This window comes from Ilyonectria robusta (assembly GCF_021365365.1).
Source record: "Ilyonectria robusta strain PMI_751 chromosome Unknown BGZ61scaffold_29, whole genome shotgun sequence".
Taxonomy (NCBI): domain Eukaryota; kingdom Fungi; phylum Ascomycota; class Sordariomycetes; order Hypocreales; family Nectriaceae; genus Ilyonectria; species Ilyonectria robusta.
In genome coordinates, this window is record NW_025764463.1 from 23350 (window position 1) to 44403 (window position 21054).

At 51.5% G+C, this 21054-nt stretch overlaps 7 protein-coding genes across 7 annotated transcripts; 1 reads left to right on the top strand and 6 right to left on the bottom strand.

Moving 5' to 3' along the window:
* Positions 1–716: 716 nt before the first annotated feature.
* Positions 717–1979, bottom strand: BGZ61DRAFT_365986 (galactose mutarotase-like domain-containing protein; the record flags this gene model as incomplete). The annotated part of the gene is made up of 2 exons (XM_046241647.1): positions 717–1090; positions 1145–1979. 2 exons carry the CDS (start codon positions 1977–1979, stop codon positions 717–719), a joined length of 1209 nt encoding a protein of 402 aa, XP_046097420.1.
* An 818-nt stretch (positions 1980–2797) lies between these two features.
* BGZ61DRAFT_401076 (major facilitator superfamily domain-containing protein) lies at positions 2798–4858 on the bottom strand. The gene is made up of 2 exons (XM_046243048.1): positions 4194–4858; positions 2798–4138 (listed from the first exon to the last, which is right to left on the bottom strand). Exons 1-2 carry the CDS (start codon positions 4795–4797, stop codon positions 3213–3215), a joined length of 1530 nt encoding a protein of 509 aa, XP_046097421.1. The 5' UTR covers positions 4798–4858; the 3' UTR covers positions 2798–3212.
* A 1414-nt stretch (positions 4859–6272) lies between these two features.
* Positions 6273–6882, bottom strand: BGZ61DRAFT_461824 (uncharacterized protein). Its single transcript, XM_046247220.1, has one exon. It carries the CDS (start codon positions 6847–6849, stop codon positions 6406–6408), a length of 444 nt encoding a protein of 147 aa, XP_046097422.1. The 5' UTR covers positions 6850–6882; the 3' UTR covers positions 6273–6405.
* Positions 6883–9859: 2977 nt separating this feature from the next.
* On the top strand, positions 9860–10921 carry BGZ61DRAFT_366161 (uncharacterized protein; the record flags this gene model as incomplete). Its single annotated transcript, XM_046241659.1, has 1 exon — positions 9860–10921. The coding sequence occupies one exon, from the start codon at positions 9860–9862 to the stop codon at positions 10919–10921; it is 1062 nt and encodes a 353-aa protein (XP_046097423.1).
* A 64-nt stretch (positions 10922–10985) lies between these two features.
* BGZ61DRAFT_559316 (Hydantoinase B/oxoprolinase-domain-containing protein) lies at positions 10986–15317 on the bottom strand (the record flags this gene model as incomplete). Its single annotated transcript, XM_046255755.1, has 5 exons — positions 10986–11129; positions 11278–13635; positions 13684–14105; positions 14151–14720; positions 14777–15317. 5 exons carry the CDS (start codon positions 15315–15317, stop codon positions 10986–10988), a joined length of 4035 nt encoding a protein of 1344 aa, XP_046097424.1.
* Positions 15318–16321: 1004 nt separating this feature from the next.
* BGZ61DRAFT_484217 (major facilitator superfamily domain-containing protein) lies at positions 16322–17915 on the bottom strand (the record flags this gene model as incomplete). Its single annotated transcript, XM_046249583.1, has 4 exons — positions 16322–16762; positions 16815–17255; positions 17335–17576; positions 17657–17915. 4 exons carry the CDS (start codon positions 17913–17915, stop codon positions 16322–16324), a joined length of 1383 nt encoding a protein of 460 aa, XP_046097425.1.
* Positions 17916–18407: 492 nt separating this feature from the next.
* BGZ61DRAFT_122120 (uncharacterized protein) lies at positions 18408–19799 on the bottom strand. The gene is made up of 2 exons (XM_046237044.1): positions 19550–19799; positions 18408–19469 (listed from the first exon to the last, which is right to left on the bottom strand). The coding sequence occupies exons 1-2, from the start codon at positions 19692–19694 to the stop codon at positions 18505–18507; spliced, it is 1110 nt and encodes a 369-aa protein (XP_046097426.1). The 5' UTR covers positions 19695–19799; the 3' UTR covers positions 18408–18504.
* Between the last annotated feature and the right edge of the window lie 1255 nt (positions 19800–21054).

The following is a 21054-nucleotide window of genomic DNA, read 5'->3' on the forward strand; positions in this document are numbered from 1 at the left end:
GTTCCTGACTCCCGCAGAGTCAGAAACATCGGACTCGAAACAAGACACGCTTCATAAGCCACAGGCGGCTAGGTACCCTGCATTGGATGTGGAGAGAAGCTTCAGCCTCCCCGGAATGAAGTCCCCGACCCGCTGGAGATTCGATACAGGGAAATAACGCCATCGGGGAGTGCTACGCTGTGGTGGGTTCGCTAAGTCGATAGCCAGATGAGCATTCATCTCACTACCGAGGCAAGATCAGCCAATCGGGACTCGGCCGCATAAGTGTTTTCCACTGTTCGATCTGATCGTCCCGCAAACATGCCAATTGTGACCCGTGTTAGAGTGAGGCGTCCGTTTCTCCGCCGCCGCCGAGGTTGCAACACCATCCACCATCTCCTTTAAGTACCTATTCGTCGACAATGACCTACCGCCAGTAGTCTAACGAAGGGCGTCTTAGCTTCGCTGATCATGTCCACGTCCCGCGCGCGGAATATCTCCTGGAACTTCACATGTTCGTAGTGTAGGGTAGCGTACTGGCAACACTAACGTGATGCAGTAATTACTGACGTTGATGACCTGTTCATTACGGGAGAAAGCACCGAGGTAAAAATGTGTCAAAATTCACTAGTTCCGTCTAGTTGTCATCTATTTGGCAGCATGTCTCGGCCAAGGTTATAGCATTATCATGCGGCATGAACACCTCCGCATCTCCCTTTCCTCGCAGAAGGCTAGCCCTAAGTAGACCCCTTGATGCTGAACGAGTACCGTGCCTGCAGCACGTATGGATCATCTCCTGGCCCAAAGACTTGCTTGCGGTCCCGCATCCACTCAGGGTGGTTGATGCCATCAATGAAATCCTGCACCTCCAGCACGACACAGCCATAGCGGGGAATAATACGCGGGAAATGGGCGTTGTCTTTAAGACCCTGCGTCTTCTTCAGCGGCATGCTGCCGTCCTGCTGGGTACAGCTGTACAGCTGGAACGCGTCCTGGTCCGAGTACACATCGAGCTGGATACCTGACCAATCGGATGACAGGGTCGCAACAGGGCCTTCGGTCCGCCAGTCATAGGCTCCAAGTTGTCCACGGTTCACAGTGTAGCAGGTGTCTAATAAGGGTTAGCGACCGCGAGTAGAGGAGAGATCTTTTCCTAAAAACTTACCATATCCAGTACAGTTGAAGCCGCAGTTGTTGACCAGCTCAGGGTCGTTGGCTTGTGCTCCAATCTGCTTTGGCTTGCTCCAGAAGTCATTGACGGATCCCTTCTTGTTGGGCAAGATCTCGCCGGTGGGGATGAGGATATTGTCGACGCCCACCCGCTGGCCACCATACGGCATGTGGAACGTGTGGTTGAAAATGCTGCTGGTCTCATTGTTGGAGAAGCCGTCCAGGTTCCAGTACGTGTGGCTGCTCAGCATGATGGGTGTCCTTTTGGTCGTAGACAGGGCCACCATTTTAATGTCCCAGTCCATCCCTGTGAGCGTATACGTGATGTACGAGACGACCTCTCCAGGGAAGCCCTCCTTGCCGTCAGGATCGACAATGGAAAACGTGATGCTTGAAGAGGTGTAGGCAACAACGGTGAAGTTGCGGTAGTCCCAGCCGTCAGGGCCGCCATGCAAGGTGTCGGCTCCCTTGGGAGACTCCTTGGTTGGGTTGTCGTTGGGAGTGACATGGTATGTCTCGCCATCAATAACAAATGAACTGTTCTTGATGCGATTAGCATACCGGCCGGGCACACCACCAAAATGCGGGTGGGCGGTGTCGATGCCATAGAAGCTCGCGTTGTCAAAGCCGGCCACAACGTCGCGCGGAATACCGTACTGGTCGTTGACCAAAAGATTTGAGATGGAAGCACCGTATGGGATGAAGGAAGCCTTGATGCCATCCCCGGAAATCCAATACTTTCCATCGCTATCCGGGCCCTTGGACTTGCTTTTGGCTGCACTAGTCCAGGGTAGGGCCAGGACGGCTAGGCCGAGAAGATATTGTTTCATCTGCATTGCGACGAACAACCAGACCAATGCCTCTTTGGGAAATTAACAAGCCAGGGCAATTGGGTACAGCTGCGGACACCGAGAGAAGGGTAAAGAGCCCGAGACAAGTGGGACAGAAGCTGTTTAAATAGACGCTCCATTGTCAGTACGACAAAGTCAATATGAGCCAGAATCTGCTCAACCATGGCACAGCTTTGCCGTGGGATATACCCGCCCATCGAGGAAGCTTTCGTCGATGCCTGTCAAACAATGCCCAAGCACAGCTGGTGAATGGCGCGTTTGTCGGCGCCCTCTGGCCCATCCTCTTTCCGCTCAAGCACGCCGGATCTTTTACCCATTCCGTGTTAAGCTCCCGATTTCCCCAGCATCTCCCCTGCCAGCCACGATGCCGATCGTCCGGGGAGCACAGTGCCGCTACGACGCTGCCGCTCACGGCCCCTCAACCGCCAAGATTCCATTGGCGCGCCTGGTAGATGACGATGTTCGTCAGCGAGGCTTGACCGACTCGAGGGGTTCTCCAGGGACTCATCCGGACCGAATAATCAGGGTTGCTGTGCGGGGTCTGGGGGATTATCAGCCGATGGTCCAACGTGACCGGCCTGGTTGAGCAATTGCTGCAGAATCCCCGTTGCTCGCTTGTCATTGAGGTAGCATCTTGGTACAATAAACCCGGTTCGTGGGGTTATTTGGCGGTTGCGATGTCCCCTCAATTAGTGGGCCTACTAGACAGGTTTCCCCGGTTTCCATTTCGCGCAAGTCAGTCGTTATTAGCCCACTGTGCTCTGTAAATGTATATGTGAGACTAATATAGACATTTTCATCATCGTGAATTTTATTGAAATGGCTACGTTCAGCTAAGGCTTGTCTGCATTCGTACAGTGAGGTCAGTCAATACGGCCTTCATGGAATCGCTTAGGAGCCCGTCCCACGACTGGGGAAGGGAAACTCAAATTATGGTGCATGAACGATCCATTAATCCCTCACTGCTATGATCAATACGGGCGCGTGTCTATACGCCAAGCGCGCACCGATTTGAAGTCTCTGGCTGTTGTCGCTCAAACAGAAACACCCTCCAATCTCCATATTTGAACCAAAGAGGTGGTCATTTCAGTACTTGCCAAACCAGCCGTTCGCCATCATGGTGAGTGCCCATCGCGAAGTCTGCAGGCTGTTCGACGTATCCTGCAAATCCTCCAGAATCTAATGACGTCGCCCATGCTCTCGGAGAAAGGTTCAATAGCTACTTTGGGCCTTCGCTCTCAACTTTGAGCCATAATACCACAGGATCAAAGGTGCCGGAAGTCCGAAGATAAGCCCTGCCAGTGCCATTGAGCTGCTGCCCCATCCATATCCCAATGTCTCGTACATCTTGGGTGCAAATAGCGGAAACAAGAAGGCTGTGAGACTCCTCAAGAACTGCTCCGCAGCCGCAGCACTGCTGGTATGTTCCATGTACGCATCCATAACGTACGCCGTCAAGGGCATATCAGCAATCTGCATCCCAAAGGTCACGAAGAAGATGCCCACGTCCACGACAAGCCAGTGCAGTTGGTATTGGCCAGCCCAGCCATACAAGAGGAGGGCAAGCGGCGCCATGAGCGCTCCTGGGAACATGAGGGGGATGCGGAACTCTGGCACATACAACTCCACACTTCTCGATGAGGCATCGCGAGCGGCTTGCATCCGCCGATAAAGGTAATCCATCAATGGTCCGCCAATTTGCGAGCCAGCCACCTCCCCAAGTGCAATGGCGAGGTAGTGCAGGCCACTGATCTCAACCGACTGGTGGTATCGGTTAACCCAGAGATCAGAGAAAGTTGAAAGAATGATGTAGAGAATGCCATAGTAGAAGGCCGAGATGACCGAAATGATTTGAATGATGGGGTGGAAAAGAATTAACCGCATCGGTCGAGTGAGGGCGCGCCCAAGAGTCGACATGGCTGACTTGTGGCCATGGTGACGTTCCTGCACGGTTTGATACTGCTGGTTTCCAGTTTCCCGCCGGAGCCTTTCTGCCCGTCTTTTGAGAATGAACGGCGCGTATGTCTCGCGAAAGGTGGTAAACGAGACGAGGATCATGACGCCTTGGAAAATCGAAGTAGACCAAAACATCCACCGCCATGTGGTGCGGGCTGCCATGAATCCGCCAATAATAGGGCCTGGGAAGTATCGGTGAGTGATTGTAGATGATTTGGTTTGTAGAGCTGCACTTACCGACCGCTGCACCGAGCAAGGGAATAAGCAAATAGATACCGAGAGACCGACCACGCTGTTCTGGACTCCAAACATCCCCAAGCACACCGCCGGCCAGCGCATAGACCGAGCTGGCACCAAAACCCGCCAAGAATCGCGCTGCGATCAGTAAGCCTTTTGTATAGGCGAAGCCGCATGCAATGTTCCAAACAAGGAACCACACGTTCGAAATATGCAAGATTCGCTTCCGGCCGTAGATTTCCGACAGCGGGCCAATGACAAGAGGTCCAAATGCTGTGGCCAGCAAGTAGATGGAAAGTGCCATGACGGACTCGGCAGAGTTCATGTCCAACTCTTTGGCAATCGTGGACAAGGCTGGCGCCATAATAGTTGAGACCATGATGCGATTGAAGCCAGTTGCGGAGAGAACATCAGTGACGGCCCACTTCCGGCTGGTTGGCCAGTCTTTGGGGTTTTCAGCATCGTATTCGGGGTTGAAAACCACAAGATACGGGTCGTCGTTATTTTTGGACTGCGGTATTGGAATTGAAGCCATTTCCACGTCTGGATGTGTAATTGCGACGATACCATCCGTGGTGGCGGCGTTCTGCTCGTTGGACGCCATGGAGGGTGGTTTTAACAGCTTTCCTAATAAATAAAGTGATAACCAGCTGGACGTAACCAACACCAAGAATGCGTTGTCTGATTCTGTCGAAAACCGCGAGAATATAAGTGTTGGTTGCAAGTCGGTTTCCGTCGGCCATTTCGGTGCATCGGAGTATGAAGCACACCATCGCCGAGTCCAAATCCTGGCTGATGGAACCCAATCCATGTCCAGTCCAGGCAGCAGCTCTCGCTTGACCTTATCAGGAAGCTGCGATGACAGGAATCAATCAATCAGGGGAGAAGACTCCATCTAGATGAGCCTAAACCATTCTCTTTGGGCCTGAGTTATGTCGAGTGCCCCTCTATGTGGGGTCCTTGTTGGTTCCAAAGTTGTTGGTTCCAAAGTTGTTGGTTACAAAGTTGTTGGTTCAAAAGTACTTTGACTCATTCGTGAACGAGGGCGTTCACTCAGGCCGCAGGAATCAAACTGTCAATTATCGCATCGAGGGACGAAACGTGGTTGATCCCCGATAACCTATGCACCAAATACTATGACATCGATTTCGCTTCCGGAACAAACCTGACCCGGTCTTATACATTAGTCAGATCCATTCTTATCCATTCTTATCATCACAAACTCAAGTCCATCCCTCACTGTGCTGTGATTTATTTTCTTGGGACGCTTCGTAGGCAATATCCATGTTGGGTAATTTTTGAGTAAAAAAAACAGACTGGAGGCACCGAAGGCGTTCAACTAAATTTGGCCTCCCCCTTGGGCGCTTCACTATTTACCCTGAAGTGTAGTAGCGTTAATAAATAACCCTCGCCGATAGTAAGTTACATATTGTGATGGAGCCATCGGTCCACCTGGAGTTTAATACAGTAGGGAAAACCTCCAGCTAGCTAGGAGTTCCCTACTTAAGGCGTTGAGTCTGCTTGAAAAATAACACTGCACGCCTTTTCTTTCTTTAATTAATCTGACATCTTTAGTCCCAGTACGCCCATTCTACTATAGCTGTTGCAGCGGATCCTATCGATATTTCCCTTTTTCTTCCTTTTAGAGAGATTCAGAGATAATTGATCAATTGCTCCTAGTATCTCTTACCCTCAGGAAATAGCTTTTCTGCTGCCGTTTCTCATCGCTTATCCCTCTAGCCCCTACCCTACGGACGGGTGTGGTCCGCAATAAAGACTTCTCCCACAATCAAAATATTAGATTTAGTAACCTACGCTCTGGCTCAGGAGTGGCTACCTTCTGAATAGCATGGCGTAAGGAGATCATGCATTATTACTACTGTCATTTCGTTACTCGAATCTGCAGTATCGACTTTTCACTCTCATCGTCACTAGACCGTAATAAAATCCAACAGAAATAACAGGGTTTTGATGAGCACGTGTAAACAGGCAACTAGGCGAACAACTGATTTGACCTTGCCGAGGCGGATATAGCTATGAGATAGCAGAGCCTCGCATATACTCATTAAACAATGTCGGCCCAGCTACCACTGCTGCAGACCAAATGCGTTAGACACAGAAATAGACTCGGGAATCATCCTTGAACCGACCAAAACTCCCCCCTTGCAGAAGACATGACTTTGATTGCCAAAAATATCAACGCCAACAGCATCTAGCGACGTCGACCTCCGCGGCCCCCTCCACGGCCTCGCGAACACCCAAGGCATGGCCGCTCGTAGTATTGGTTATATTCCGTCTCTGGCGTGAGGGTATACTCGGAGTAGAGGCGGCAGTAATATTCGCTGCCAGGGAAATCGTAGGACAATATTTTACACTTGTCAGATTCGACACATCTCTGGACGCAATCCGAGAACGACGACGCCGGGCTGTCGGAGATGACGACCCCGTCAGTGATAGTGCCAGGATACGCGCCACAGACGGTAACCTCGGAGGGGATGTCATCAAGAACCCCGTACGTGTCGCAGGCTGGGGTCGGGGTGGTGGTCGGAGTTTCGGTTGGCGTGGTCGTTGTCGTCTCCGGCTTGCATAGGCTTGCGTTGATGCCAGAAGCAGCCAGCGCCGTGACGGCTATGGCGACGGCCTTGGTCGAGGGCATTGTCGTTTGTCGTCGAGATAGAGAGAAGCCGCAATATTGAGATTTGACTACGAGAGAATCACAGAACTGGAAGGACGGGGCTTGGCTCTATCTCTATATACCCCTGACTACTGCCGAATAAGCAAGAGTAATCTGGCCAGACGGTGACTAGGCCATTTTCGATTTCAGTGCTAGTCTCGCATTGGATGCGCGAATCAATAGTCTCGAGAGTCTAGTGGAAAGATCATCAATAAGCAATTTAGGCCATCTGCTAGCGCTGTCGCGTGGCGCGTGGCGTTTTGGGAATACGAGACCTGGGTGACTTTCCAAGTTATGAGAGAATAGATATTAGAGAACTTTGGATGCTACTCTTTGGTAATTCTTTTACTCAAGAACACCCTTAGTATTCTGCCGTTTGGGTCTTCAGTCATCAATTCCCCGTGAACCGGAAGTGCCTATCCCAGTGTGCCTCAAGAAATGAAGTGTATGCCAGACTCTCCTTCTCATATCACAGCTCGCTTGTTAACCCCACCGAATAGGGCCAGCCGTTGTGGCGCCGCTGAATACATTGCAAGCTTCCTTGCTGTCAAGCTAGAGGGTGCCTGGGCGGGAGAATCTTTGATAACATTAACGGAGTTAGTCCCGTTTCACAGAGTAGATAGCCTCATATCTTATCTGTTCAAATTTGACTCTGTAATCTCAAATCAATAGTTGTCTCGTCGCGTGCATCATATTTAATTGAGCAATATAATATTTAAAGTTGGGAATTGATAGAGACGCATGACACTTTTGATACAGACGCATGACTCTTACAGACGCATGACTTTCTAGAGCTATGATTCGTCAAAATTATATTTGTTAGTACACTAGGATTCTGCCGCCCATACTCTAAGTACCTTGTGTCACGGGCCAGGGCCCATATCCTTGCGGCGGTGCCGCAAGACGTACTCGGCTCGTGCGCATCAGGGATGAGAAATCGTTCCACAGCTCAGGGGCACTTAGGAACTTCTTTCTTTCTTCTTCATCTTTGATGGAAATAGCATCCTGGACTAGATAGCTGGAATCCAGCTACTAGAGGCCGTTCACACCTTGATACATTTCGACCTTCATACGCGGGGACACGTCATCTTTCTTTAAACAGACAACTTTTATTATCTCTACGATGTTCTCACTAAGACCAGCACCGTCTGAACGACGTAGAGGGCTTCGTAGGCCGCGAAATTCTAGCCCTATTGATCAATTACACCGCGAAAAACGACAACGAACAAGCCAACAACCCTGTTTTAGCCCTCCACTACTTACGAACCGACCACCCTCTGCTAGCAGCACTGCGACCAGCAGTACCGCGACGAGCATCGGTAAATACTATGGAATTGGCGATGAAGATATACTGGGCAATCTCTTTGTATCTTATCTACAGACTTTCTCAACAATTCCACAGCCCCATGGCTCGCAGGGCCTCCACGAGCCTGCATGGGATCTACGTTTCGATCACGAGATTTACCTTCAAAATGATTTCCTATCGAGGCGAATGCGACACCAGCGAGTCAGAGCCCCTATCCCAGGGCCTGAAATCGATCCTCTGCCTTCCAACTACCCACCAGAGTCTATCCAACAGCCCCCGACCGCAACAAGAGCCGAGTTCGAATCCGTTATGAAGGTGGTTCGCGAGGTGATTGGAGAGGGCCGGAGACTGACTATTGACCTTGCCCGGTCATACGAACGAGTACGCGCATGGCGAGAGAGATTTAGCTGGTCGCCACTTAGTTCAGACGCCTACGAATCCCCTCCCCCATACTCTCCGCCTCGAGGTTCACCAAGCCGGCCTCCGCAAGTATCACTACCTCAATCAATATCATTATCGCCTACCCCAGACCCGATCCCAGACCCGATCCCAAACCCACCGATCCCAGGCGACCCATTCCCAACCGTCGAAGCACTCATCGAGTCAGTAACCTCGTTTGCTAAAATAAATGGATTCGGCATCTCTAAGTATAATACGTATTCATATAAGGGAAGAAAGATCCGTTTATCACTCCGATGCGATCGCTATGGGGAACCAGAAGCTAGCAAAGGTGTTGGTCTTCGGAAGCGGAAGTCCCGTAAGTGTGGTTGTAAGTGGGTGGTGATTGCAGAGGCTCTAGAGGAGGGCAAGTGGCTTCTACGGCAACATCCGAACCTGGAATACAGTCAACACAACCATAGACCTAGTATCACATCATCTGCGCACCCTTCTCACAGACGACTTACTACACCAGTCAGAGCAACTATTGAGTCGACAAGCCGTTGAGTCGGCATCCGGGCCCGCGATGTTCGAGCTATAGTCGAAGAGCAACATCCCGAATCAACATTTACTCAGAGGGATATCTATAACGCCCGCGTACTCATTAACCGAGATAAGCTAAATGGCTATACACCTACTGCAGCATTGATCAAGCTCTTCGACGAGATGGAGATTCCCTACCTCGTTAAATGGGCCGATGATCAACCGAACCGTCTGCTTGGTCTTGTCTGGACATTTCCCTACTGCATCCAGATGTGGAAGCGGTTCCCCGAGGTCCTCAGCTTCGACAACACATACAGCACCAACCGATTCAAACTTCCCTTATTTCAAGCTACCGGCCAGACCTGTCTTGGGACCGTCTTCAACGCTGGCTTCGGCCTGATTGATAATGAGAGAAGAGAAGGCTTTCAGTTCCTCGCTGAGAGCATTCGCCAACTTATAGAGCAACACTCTATTAGGCAGCCCGATGTCATTATCACCGACTTCGATAACTCGATGAAGGCTGCCCTCAACGATCAATTTCCTGACGTGCAGCAACAACTATGCATCTACCATATTAATTCAAACGTCTTGCTTAAGTCGAAGCAGAAGTGGGTCAAGAACTGGGAGAGCAGCAGTAGTCCTGACAATAGCGAGTGGGATAACTCTACCCCTCAGACACAGACTGAGCTCAGCGCTACAGAAAAGCAGCTCGTCTACGCACCGACTAGTGATGAGGTTCCTCATAGCTACAGAGGGGTTCTCATAATGTGGAAGCTTGTTCTCTTCGCCGAGACCGAGGACGCCCATGAGAAGGCATGGAGAGACCTTTGTAAAGAGTTTGATGACCAGCGAGCTATCTTACGCTATCTCCATGGGACGTACTTGCCTATTAGGGCCCAGTGGGCACGCTGCTTCATCCGCAAGTATCGCAACTTTGGTATCCGCGTCACCTCCGGCACGGAAGCGAGCAACAACAACATCAAGAGCTATCTCTTGAACGGTATGAGCCACTTATATCGACTTGTCGAGGCGATGCAGGACATGATGAGAGATCAAGAACGTGACTTTAAGGATGCTTGCGCGCAGGATGAGGTCCTTACCGCCCGCGAATACCTAGGGTCGAGCGGAGACTATCTGGGTGAATTACGAACAGTGATTTCATCAAAGGGGCTTGGGCTAATCAACAAGCAATACCGTATTGCTCGCAAGGCGATGCCTACCGGTAAGAATCCCTTTCCGGAGCCTCTCCTAGATTGTAACGACAACTGCTCGGTTTCTATCGAGCTCGGGATACCTTGTTGTCATAAAGTCTACGCGAAGCTGGGTTCTGCGACGCCTTTCACCAAATATGATGTCCATCAACGCTGGCGACTACGGGAGTCATCATCTCAAGATCCATACCGCCGGATTCTTGACCCTAAGATTGCCACTGCTCTTCGTGGTAGGCCTAAGAACACTTCGCAGCCTGTGCCTGCGAGACTGGCTATCGGCGGGAACAGCCAAAGCGTGAGTCAATTGACCAGCCTGCCGGCAAGCCAGCCCACAGGGCGTAAACGAGGTCGGCCAGCGGGAAGTCGAAATAAATCCACACTCGCCAGGCTTTCGCAAGAAGCAAGCCAAGCGAGTAACACGCAGGCCAGTATTCAGGTCAGCATATCGACCCAGCGCCAGACACGTAGTCAGTCAGCTACCCTTGGATCTGGAAGAACAACAGGAGTTCGTGCCAGCGGTCGGAGGACGCAACCTAGCATCCGGAGGACAAGGAGTCAATGGGAGCTAGTTGATAGCGATGAGGATATTCTTCCTTCTATTGTGGTTAGAAAGTAGAGCGTCAGACGAGCACAAATAGAGCGAGAATCTTCTCATTAATAACAAGACCTTTTAAGACGCCCTAATACGCTGCGCTATAGAGCACTAGAGAGACTTCAAGCAAAAATACAGTTGTGTTAAGAGAGCAAGTCACACCGCCTTTGTCAAAAAGTATTTCTGGGTCAGAGCTGGGATTAGCCAATCGGGGGTTGTAAAAGTCATGCGTCTGTAAGAGTCATGCGTCTGTATCAAAAGTGTCATGCGTCTCTATCAATTCCCTTAAAGTTCTATGATAAATCCAAGTCTCAAAAGCTCGTCTCTTGAGCTAGTTGGAACTGAGTCGCAAATGTCCTATCTACACCATTTCTCCTAACCTCCTCTGCGCCAGAGCCCCCCTCGGTAGGACTACCCCATCCGCCTCCGCCGGGTGTATCGATTACAAACCAATCTCCTTTGGCAACCTTGAAATCTTTCCGCCCGCCAACTCGGCACCATCGTCCATTCTTGCCGCCCTTCGCGACATAGTTGACGCCAGATTTACCATCCTCGCCACCCTTCATTCCATACGGACGTGTGACTCGGCGCTCGCTGACAATAGAGCATCCCATGTCCCGACCAAACTCATATGCACGCCGGATGCCGTTGCCGCCGTTCCATCTACCCCGACCGCCGGAGCCGTCTTGTATACTGAACTCACGAAGTACAACCGGATAACGCTTCTCAAGAATCTCTGGATCCGTGATGCGAGTGTTGGTCATGTGTACATGGACGCCGCTGGTGCCGTGCCACCCGTCGCCTGCACCGCTGCCGCCGCAGATGGTTTCGCAGAACCCAAAGCCAGTCTCTGGAACGAGCGACCCGGTAGTAGGATCGATGTTGCCATCAATACCAAATGAGACCACGTTGCAGTCGCCTTGGCTTGCAGCACAAGCGGCAAATGCCTTAATCACAACGTCGGTAACACGTTGCGAGGTGATGGGGTTGCCGGCACAGACAGCAGCCGTAGGCGACGGGTTAAGAATAGAACCCTCTGGAATAGTGAATTGTAGTGGACGAAGACAGCCTTCGTTGAGAGGAATGTCCTGGTTGATCAGACATCGCAGGACATATAGCGTTGCACTACGCGTAATTGCCTGGGGCGCGTTGAAGGAATGGTATCCTTCCTCGCCAGTGCCGCTGAAGTCAAAATGGGCCGAGGCGGTCTCAGGATCGATGGTTACTTCTAACTGAATAGGAGTCCCGTCATCCATGTGGTCAAGGGCGAACAGCGGTTTTCCTCCTGTTGCCGCGTGTGTTCGAAGGAGGAACTCGCGCACACAGGCCTCAGCATTGTTTGTGATGGCGTGCATGTTGAAATGGACCGTACTGAGTCCGTTCTCCGCAATGAGCTCCGAGACCAGAGCAGCGCCCTTGGCATTTGCTGACACTTGCGCTTTCAGATCATTAATGTTGTCGGCGAGCTTCCTCGTACCGGAGCACCCTGGATACTGGGCGGGGTCGTCCAGGAGTAGTTTGGTGATGCCCTCTTCGTCGAAAACACCATCGCGGACGAGGAATTCCGAGATGATAGCCGCACCTTCTTCAAAAAGCTCGACACTTCCCGCTGGCATGGATCCTGGGAGAATGCCGCCAATCTCTTGGTGGTGACCTCTTGACGCGGTGTAGAAGATTACTTCCTTGCCAGCGCTGTCGAAGACGGGTGTGACGCAAGTAATGTCCGGCAGGTGAGTTCCTCCAGAAATAGGGTGGTTGGCAACGATGACATCTCCGGGACGAAGTTGGCCTAGGTATTTCTCGTGCTGATACATGACGGCTTGTTCCATGGATCCAAGATGAACTGGCACGTGTGGTGCGTTTGCAACCAGTCGACCATCCGGACTAAAAAGAGCGCAGCTGAAATCCAAACGCTCTTTGATGTTAACCGACACGCTGGTTTTTTGTAGAGCGTGTCCCATTTGCTCGGCGATGCTCATGAATCGATGGCCCATGATGGTGAGCTGAACTGGGTCGACCTTCTTTTCGGATACTGAAATATTCTCCACAGCCGACTGAGATGTTTTGCGGGAGAGCTCTAAGACGACATGGCGGCTCATAATAATGGCCTTGGCTTCTGGGCTCACGACGATGGTCTGTGTGTCATCGAGAATGATGGCTGGTCCTTGAACCATGTCACCAGTCTCCAAAGATCCAAGGAAATATAAAGGGGCGTCCATCCATCCCTGTTGGAAGAAGAGTCGAACATGGTCGGAAACTTTGTCTTTGGAGGCTGCCGCCGTCGGAGACTCGGCCAACTGCTTCTCGAGGTTGAACACTGGCTCAACAGCTGAGCTCTGGGCTGTCGCTCTGACTCGGACATTCTCGACAAGGATTTCTCGGCCGGCCATGATGAAGGAGAACTGTCGTTTGTGTTCGGCTGTAAATGCATCCGCCCAGCTACCGCTCTCAGGCCTGGGAATCATGAAAGTGGTATCAGATCCCATGTAGCGAAGGTTTAGGAAGTGTTCAAAAGTGAGCGAGTCCACAGAAGCACCATCCGAGACGAGTTTCTCTTCCGTTGACTTTTCCAGCTCCTTCAATCGGGAGTCTAGTTCGTCCATCTCGGTTCCAAGGACCGCAGAGTATGGTTGTTGGAGATCATGGACCAGATCAGCCAGCGCCATGCCATAGGCGGATAGAATGGATGAATATCGATGGATGAGAATTCGGTTGATACCAAGGTTAGCGGCGATGGCCTACTTCTCATTAGTGTCTGGTGCATCACACCGTACATTGGTACTTACACAAGCATGCTGGCCGCCTGCACCGCCAAATACGGCAAGTTCATGGTCTGAAGCCCTGTAGCCCTTGGCTTCAGTTAAAGACCGGATTGGTCTGCACATGGCCTCGTTGGCCACCTCCAGAAACCCCAAGGCTAGCTCTTCAACACTCTTCGCTGGCGCACCGGTGGCGGCAAGGTCCTTGTTGACTTTCTGCAGAAGTTCTTCAAAGGCCGCCTTGGAGCCTTCGTAATCCAAGCTCTCGTTCTCTTCGGCACCAAAGATCTTGGGGAAATACTTGGCCTGCAAACGGCCGAGGACCAGGTTTGCATCCGTCACCGTCAGAGGTCCGCCTTTGCGGTACGCCGCGGGACCGGGATGGGCTCCGGCGGACTCGGGGCCGGCAAGAAATAGCCCATTTCGATAGGAAAGAATACTTCCACCACCTAACGAAAGTTAGAGAGTTTTGTTACTATGCGGGAATGACTTACCAGCTGCAACAGTGTCCACCTCGAGTTGGGGAGACTGAATGGTAATGCCAGCCGTGATAGACTCAAAGGTGTGCTCCAAACTTCCGGCATATCGAGAGACATCTGTACTCGTTCCGCCCATATCGAATCCAATGACTGGTTTGCGGCGTTTCGGGTCATAGCACGTTCGGCTGAATCCCACCACGCCGCCTGCTGGACCAGACAGGATAGCTCTGAGCCCGCTGAAGCTCTGCCACCCCACAAGACCACCGTCGCTTTGCATAAACTCGCATCGAGCGCCGTTGGCATCTTCAAGATTGCCCACGAATCCTCGGCGGAAGCTGTCGATGTATGTTTTTGTCAGAGGAGTCAAGTATGCATCCGCCGTGGCCGAGTAGCCCCTTGACACGGCCTTGATCATGGGGAAGATCTGCGAGGACAGAGATATCTGGGTGAATCCAATTTCCTCTGCGATTTTGGCGAGCTGAAGCTCATGATCAGGGAAGGTGTATGAGTGAAGAAGCGTGATGGCTAGTGACCTCACACCCTTGTCGAAAATAGTCTGTAGTCCTGTTCTCGCACCCTCAATATCTTGTGCATCATGTTAGCATAGCTGAAATTTGTTAGAAGTAAAGACTTGGAATTACCTAGGGGTTGTAAGATTCGGATGGCTTCCCCTCCGATGCCTGTTTTGAGGCCAAACGCATGTCTTTCAGGGTCGGCCAGACTCGTCGCGTCCTCGGATGAATCATGGAGCGTCACGCGCTCGTCAACCTCAAGAACGTCTCGGAATAAAGTCTCAGGCCTCCGGATGTTCAGATCAAACAACTTTGGACGAGTTTGGTCTCCGATGCGCAACAGATCTTTGAAGCCTCTTGTTACCACGAGAGCACAAGGCGTTGAGGCTCGCTCCAGCAGGGCATTTGTCGCGACCGTCGTGCCCATTTTAATCGACTCAATACCGCTTGTGTCAATCAGCTCTCCTCGGGGAAGGGAAGATCCCGTCGCGGACTCGAGAATCCTGCGGATGCCCTCGGTCGGAGCATCGGCATAGTTGGTTGGGTCATTGCTCAGCAGCTTGACAAGAATATCTGGCTTTCCGGGCACAATTCCGAGACAATCTGTAAATGTGCCACCCCGATCTATGGCGATGCGAATGCGAGATGTGGGAGTGCTGGTGGGTGACATAGTGAAGGGTGAAGCGCAAATGCCGTGGTGAATGAACAATTGAGCGAGCCAAGACGGTATCATGAAAGCGATTGTTCTTAATAAGCTAGATAAACCTATCCAAGATCTGTCTATTGTTGAAGAGCCCTGGACAATATTCTAAATGCGGAAAGCGGAGTGCGAAGCCGTCATTGACGTTGCGCAACGGCGTTGAGAGTCCATCTCACTGGCGTAGGCCTTGCAAACCGACGTCGCACAGTAGAGTCCGATTGCGAATCGGACTCGAGTCCGAAAGATACGAATCTTAGCGTGAAATGGAGACTTGGCCCCGAGCCGACTAGCAAGGTTCCCCGCAGGTATTTTATGCCTGCTAACTAGGATAAATTGTCTCTAGCACTATTTCCCATTTATGATAGGGGGGTTCATTCGCGGATGGAGGGCCGCTGAAGGAACCAACCTGGGCGAGCTGGTGACAACAATTTCTAACGAGTTGTTGCGGTATTATTCGTAAAGAATAAAGCACTCACTGTACGTATGCACTTTCTTTTTTTTCTTGTAATTAATTATCTACCCAGGTCAACAATGGCAATAACGCCACTGGTTGCGGTGATGTCGGCTTGCAGCTTTGGCCTTGCCAGGAAGAACAGAAGAGGAAATCTCATCCTGGGAGCCACGTTGGTCGAGAGCGAAGACCAAGAGGGTGCACAATACTCATCATCTGTATTTACATCGCAGTGATTTCCAACAGATGTTCTCGACATGAGCTTGTCGTTGAAGTAGACTCCCAACGAATGTACATTCTGCTCTGGTCTGGCTCTCATCGTATTGCTTTTGTAAAGAAGCGTTCTGGGGATTGTGGAGTGCATCAGTAAGAGCGATAGTATTGCAGGACTATGTCCGTATTGGAAGCAGGTGATGATCAAAAATTCAAATATCCCCAGCTCCAGATCTAACCGTCTCATGCCCAAGTAGCCCTCTGACTTCCTTCGCCTCCGTCAGCGATTTCATGAAGGCGCCCTTCGCCCTCAAAACACCTTGAAAAATCGCTTCTCGGTATAGAGCAGCCTCGACCCGAGGATAATTGCCGACCCTGCAAGGCACATGACACCGGCAAAGATCTTCAAGTCCAGCCAGCTGTTGGCCGCATGTTGCAGGATGACTCCGCCGATGGGCGCCATGGTGAGAGAGGGGATCGAGATGACAAGGAAGACTACGCCCATCCGGTAGCCGATTTCGGGCACGGGAGACACAGAGAGGGGGAGGGCGCCGACTAGAGAGACAAAGGCTCCTGAGGCGAAACCGAACATGATGGCGTAGCCGATGGTGATGGAGGAGGTCTTGGCGGGGATCCAAGCGGCGAGGTTGGAGATTCCAGAAACGACACAGGCGATGATGAACATGTTCCATCTTCCGATCAAATCGGCCCCATAACCGGCACCCAGACGGCCAAAGAGACTGGCGTGGAACTGTCAGCGTCCCGTAGCGTTTGGAAAAGACAGAAATGGGGCTGGTGTCAACTTGCCTCGCAGCGTTCAAGATGGCCACCAAGTATTGAGACATGTCCTCCGACATGTGCGCCTCCTGATAACCCTGTGATGGCAGATAGTCAATGGGGATGTACATGCCATAGGTCAGAACGAAGATGCCCAGCAGCAAGATGGCAAACGGGAACTCCTTGAACGGGGCAGCCAAACGCTTGGCGGAAAACTCCTTGGGAGCGGGCTTTGTCCTCTGGCGCACTGTGAAGCAGGCAATGATTTGGAGACCGAGGATGAGAAACGCCGCTGCCCTCAAGGCCCAGGGGTACCCGTTCCTCTTGATCATGCGGCTGATCATAATGGGGAAAATGACACCGCCGACCGATGAGCCTGTTGCCATGATCCCCATGGCTGCTCCGCGCTTCTTGTCAAACCAGGTTGCTATTGTAGTAAGCGCTTCATTGCGCAGGATACAGTCAGCCTGATACATTCCAAGAAAGAGGTGATACATTGAACCTACCCGGCGAGTATAAACACGCAACTCCAATTGCACTGCACACGCCCTGTGATAAGAGGAACTGATAGTACGTCCTCGCCAACGATGCCATCATCAGCCCAAAGACGTGCAAGATGGTCCCGCCAATGATGAGCGGTCTCGGTCCGTAGATGTCGAAGATTCTGCCGACGATGGGCCCCAAGCCGAACAGGAAGAAGAGCTGGAGCGACGGAATCCAGGCAATCGTGCTGCTGGAGTAGTTGTGTAGAGGTCCGACTTGGTAGTACTCCTGGAAAGTGCCCATGCCTGGTAAGAGAGCATGATCGTTAGCCGTCGTGACGTTCATGGATGTCACCTACAGGCACCCGGAAAAAGAAAACACATACTGTTGATCCAACCAGGGCTGCAAAAGGAGCAACACCATGCTCCCAAGACGACCAGCCATGCAGCGGTACCGCCATCAGGGGGACCTGCATCCTGCAAAGTGGCGTCGTCTGTCTTGTCCCCAGAAACCGGTTCCCTGGCGTCTTCCATGTCCCGCTCAGTCTCGCTGCCGGGAGCGGACTCCAGCTGGGCAGCCTTCTCGGAATCGGTCCGGTTGTCGTGCGTGGAAGTGGCCATTTCGGCATTGTCTGTGGAAGCCATTGTTAAGGCGAGAAACCAATTTGTATTATCCCAGCAGGTTCAAGTAAGAAGGGTCGGCGAGAATAGTGTTTTATCGCTGATTCCTTGACGGCGGAAAGAAACGAGTATTTAAATACATAGCTCAAGGCAATTTCGTGATCAGCAGTAGACATTTGTCAGAAAGCGAGTCGGGACAATATTAATTGAGTCGGAGCCAGGGGGTGTAGGCGCGAGTATTCCATGTTGGTTCTTGGAGCAATCGGGGCAAAATCGATCCGCTCGGAGTCGGTGGTGGGGCTCAAAAAAAGATTGCTGGAAGCCGGAGAATTCGGGGCAACATCAAGCCGCTCAGCGACGGGACAGGGGTCAAGTTTGAACTGTGGTTGGCCTCAAAGAAAAGACAATGCGACTCGGGCGGGGATAATAAAGTACGGAGGTAGCGTTATAGCTAGGATATCCTTTCAGTGCATGGAATATTCACGTAAATGGCGCCAGTCCTGGTCACTATATCAATCGCCTAAGGAGAGAACCCACGTGTAAGCTACTCTGTCTGTACATATAGAGCATAAAGACATCCACCATGTGGTCCTGACACCCATCCTCTATTCCGCTATTGAAACTCCGAGTGCTCTATCTTTGTCTGTAGCTCCCGAATGACCTGCCTGAGGTTCTCGTGCGCGTCTGGTATTGACATAACGATGGACTGCGCAACGATGGGAAGGCTGCCATGTGGTAGGGGGCTTCCTATTGCTCTATTCTTCACTCCTCCCTCGACCAATGGAGGACTCGCGTTGGGGGTGACCTGAGTACTGTCGGATGACTCTAAGTCGCAATCCACTAGTTTATTGACTTGGAGGCTCCGGTCCATGCGGTCGATCAGATGCAGCAGCAGCTGGAGGACCATGACGAATTGGGCCACTGAGGATGGCCCTGCGTCACTATGGTGTAGGCCCCGCTGCTGTTCCTGGCACTCGTTGCCCGAGGCCATGGTTTCTAGACACTGGCGTATGACCTCGCAGATGGATCTGAACAGGGCCAGGAGATGTTGGTGGGAAGCGAGGGCTAAGAATACCAGCCCGTAGTCATCCGAAGAGTCCACGGTGATATTGTTCATGATGCGTATTAGGGCGTTTGCGTCCTCGAACATCTCGCTCATCTCAGGCGATGACACGGTCGGGGCCACGCCGCCTGGATGGACAAGACGGCGCGTAGCCTGCATGGCCCTTTGGCTCAGGGCCATCAGCTGCGAGGAAAGGGCGTCGATGGTTGATGGGCTGGTGGAAATGGCCCGGACGTCCCGGTTCTCACCGACCGCGTCTGCCGCCGATGGTGATGTCGACAAGTTCAACTGCGAGGATGGAGAAACTAGCTGGAGGGTTGCGTCCCTGCCATGACCAACGCCAGGAAATGGTCCCGTCATGTCGGTAAAGTCGGGTCCCGAGCCCTGGGCCAACGGACAGAACACGCCGCCCAGACCTTGCGCGAACCACGACGAGCTACTCGGGTTATTAGGGTCGCCATTGGTGTCTCTTCGAACCGAGGACTGAGCAGAGGGACGATTGTAGCTTTGTCTCACTGTGTCGTAGGATGGCATGGTGTCAATTAGGTGAAATAGCCAAAGCCCGATGGTTTGGATAGAATGGAGCAACACATACAGCTGTAAACACAATCCACGGCCGCTTTCGTGCACCGCTCGCACCGAGCAACGGAAGTTATGCCCGAGGAAGCTCCTTGAGACTGATCTCGAACGCATCGCACCTTTTGCTGACGACAGCGGTCACACGAGTGCCGGTGAGACATTCTACGCTTGATTTGTCCTTGCCTTGCTTCTTCTTTCTTTTCGAAGAACTAGATTGTAAGGCCGATGTGGCATCTGGGGGCAGGTTACTTAAGCATGGATTTTGTAACAATTACTGCCATTATTACAGAACACATTATACCACGGATCTGCGGCATTTTCTCCACCAGCACACCCATGCTGACTAAGACCTCGCATGAGTTTCATCTCAGGATAATTCCCATATTAATTGCTGTCTCTCATTAGAGAAGACTAGAGGGATCTATAATACCGAGCGAGCATACCGAGCCACACAAGCATAATAAAAGGGTTCATCACCCTTATTTTATCGTCAAGCATCGCATTGCCCCAACCGTTCCAGCGATTACTATATATAAACCAGCCAAGTGAATAAAGTTGGAATAAATTCCCAATAAACATCCATATTATATAACGGCGCAGGGAAGCATTCCAGGTTTGGATATCCCTCAAATATCTCGCATCCGCTTCGGAAGGGATGGCGACCTCTAGGTCTGATGTGTCTAATACGATTAAGAAAACAATCCCACGGAGGTGTTTATGTCTACATACCTGTTTCTTTTTTCTGATCTTCGCTTGACATGGTCGCCAATACTCGCCAATACTGACGTGGAGCCTTGACGTCGTGTCTGTGAAATCACCCGTTAGCTATGGGAGCAGAAGGGCGCACATGCGACTTGACCTTTTCTTTCACAACTGGAAGTGGTCAGTTCAAGATTGATCCAGTTTGAAGTGGAAGTGCGGGGTTAATCAAGTACGATCGACACTGTCGCGAGGCTAAATGCACTGATGGAAATGAGCCGTGGCAGTGCTGCTCCCATAATCAGCCCCTCTAACTAATTCATATGCAGCAATAAAAGCATGATTTCAAGGATACATAGCCCCGATGGATTAATGAAACAGGTAATATCATTAGTCCGTTTTGAGATTGCTCATACTCTCGGTTGCCGAAGGATCAGGGGCAGTGTTTGCGGCCAACCAACACACCAGGCCTAATTTGCACACTGCGGCTAGATTACATGTAAGCCTAGCGGGCTTTAAGCTCATGTTGGTAGAAAATCACCCCCCAGTGGATTGGGAAACTGTAGGTTTCTTGACTCTATCGGGAAGATCGCAGTCGCCATTGCCAACTACAAGGCGCCCCGGTTTCAGGGCTTCAACGATGTTCAGCACGCGACACTCGAAAGTGGAGTCATGGCCCCATTCCCCGACTCTGTGAAGAAGAAGTCTTGTATTAACGAAGTTGAGGTCCCCGTGCGATTAGCTAAAGGTCTAATTTGTACACGGCAGTGAGCACGGAAAGCCGATTTCGGTCAGATTGAGTAGGGTAATAAATCGATTCAG

Excerpts from the sequence above, each read along its gene's own strand:
- BGZ61DRAFT_401076 (XM_046243048.1), bottom strand. The coding sequence starts at position 4,797 with ATGGCGTCCAACGAGCAGAACGCCGCCACCACGGATGGTATCGTCGCA. Across the intron at positions 4,139-4,193 it reads CTTGCTCGGTGCAGCGGTCG|GCCCTATTATTGGCGGATTC; the intron begins GTAAGTGCAGCT and ends GATACTTCCCAG.
- BGZ61DRAFT_461824 (XM_046247220.1), bottom strand. The coding sequence starts at position 6,849 with ATGCCCTCGACCAAGGCCGTCGCCATAGCCGTCACGGCGCTGGCTGCT.
- BGZ61DRAFT_122120 (XM_046237044.1), bottom strand. The coding sequence starts at position 19,694 with ATGTCTCACCGGCACTCGTGTGACCGCTGTCGTCAGCAAAAGGTGCGA. Across the intron at positions 19,470-19,549 it reads CGTGGATTGTGTTTACAGCT|TGAGACAAAGCTACAATCGT; the intron begins GTATGTGTTGCT and ends CCTACGACACAG.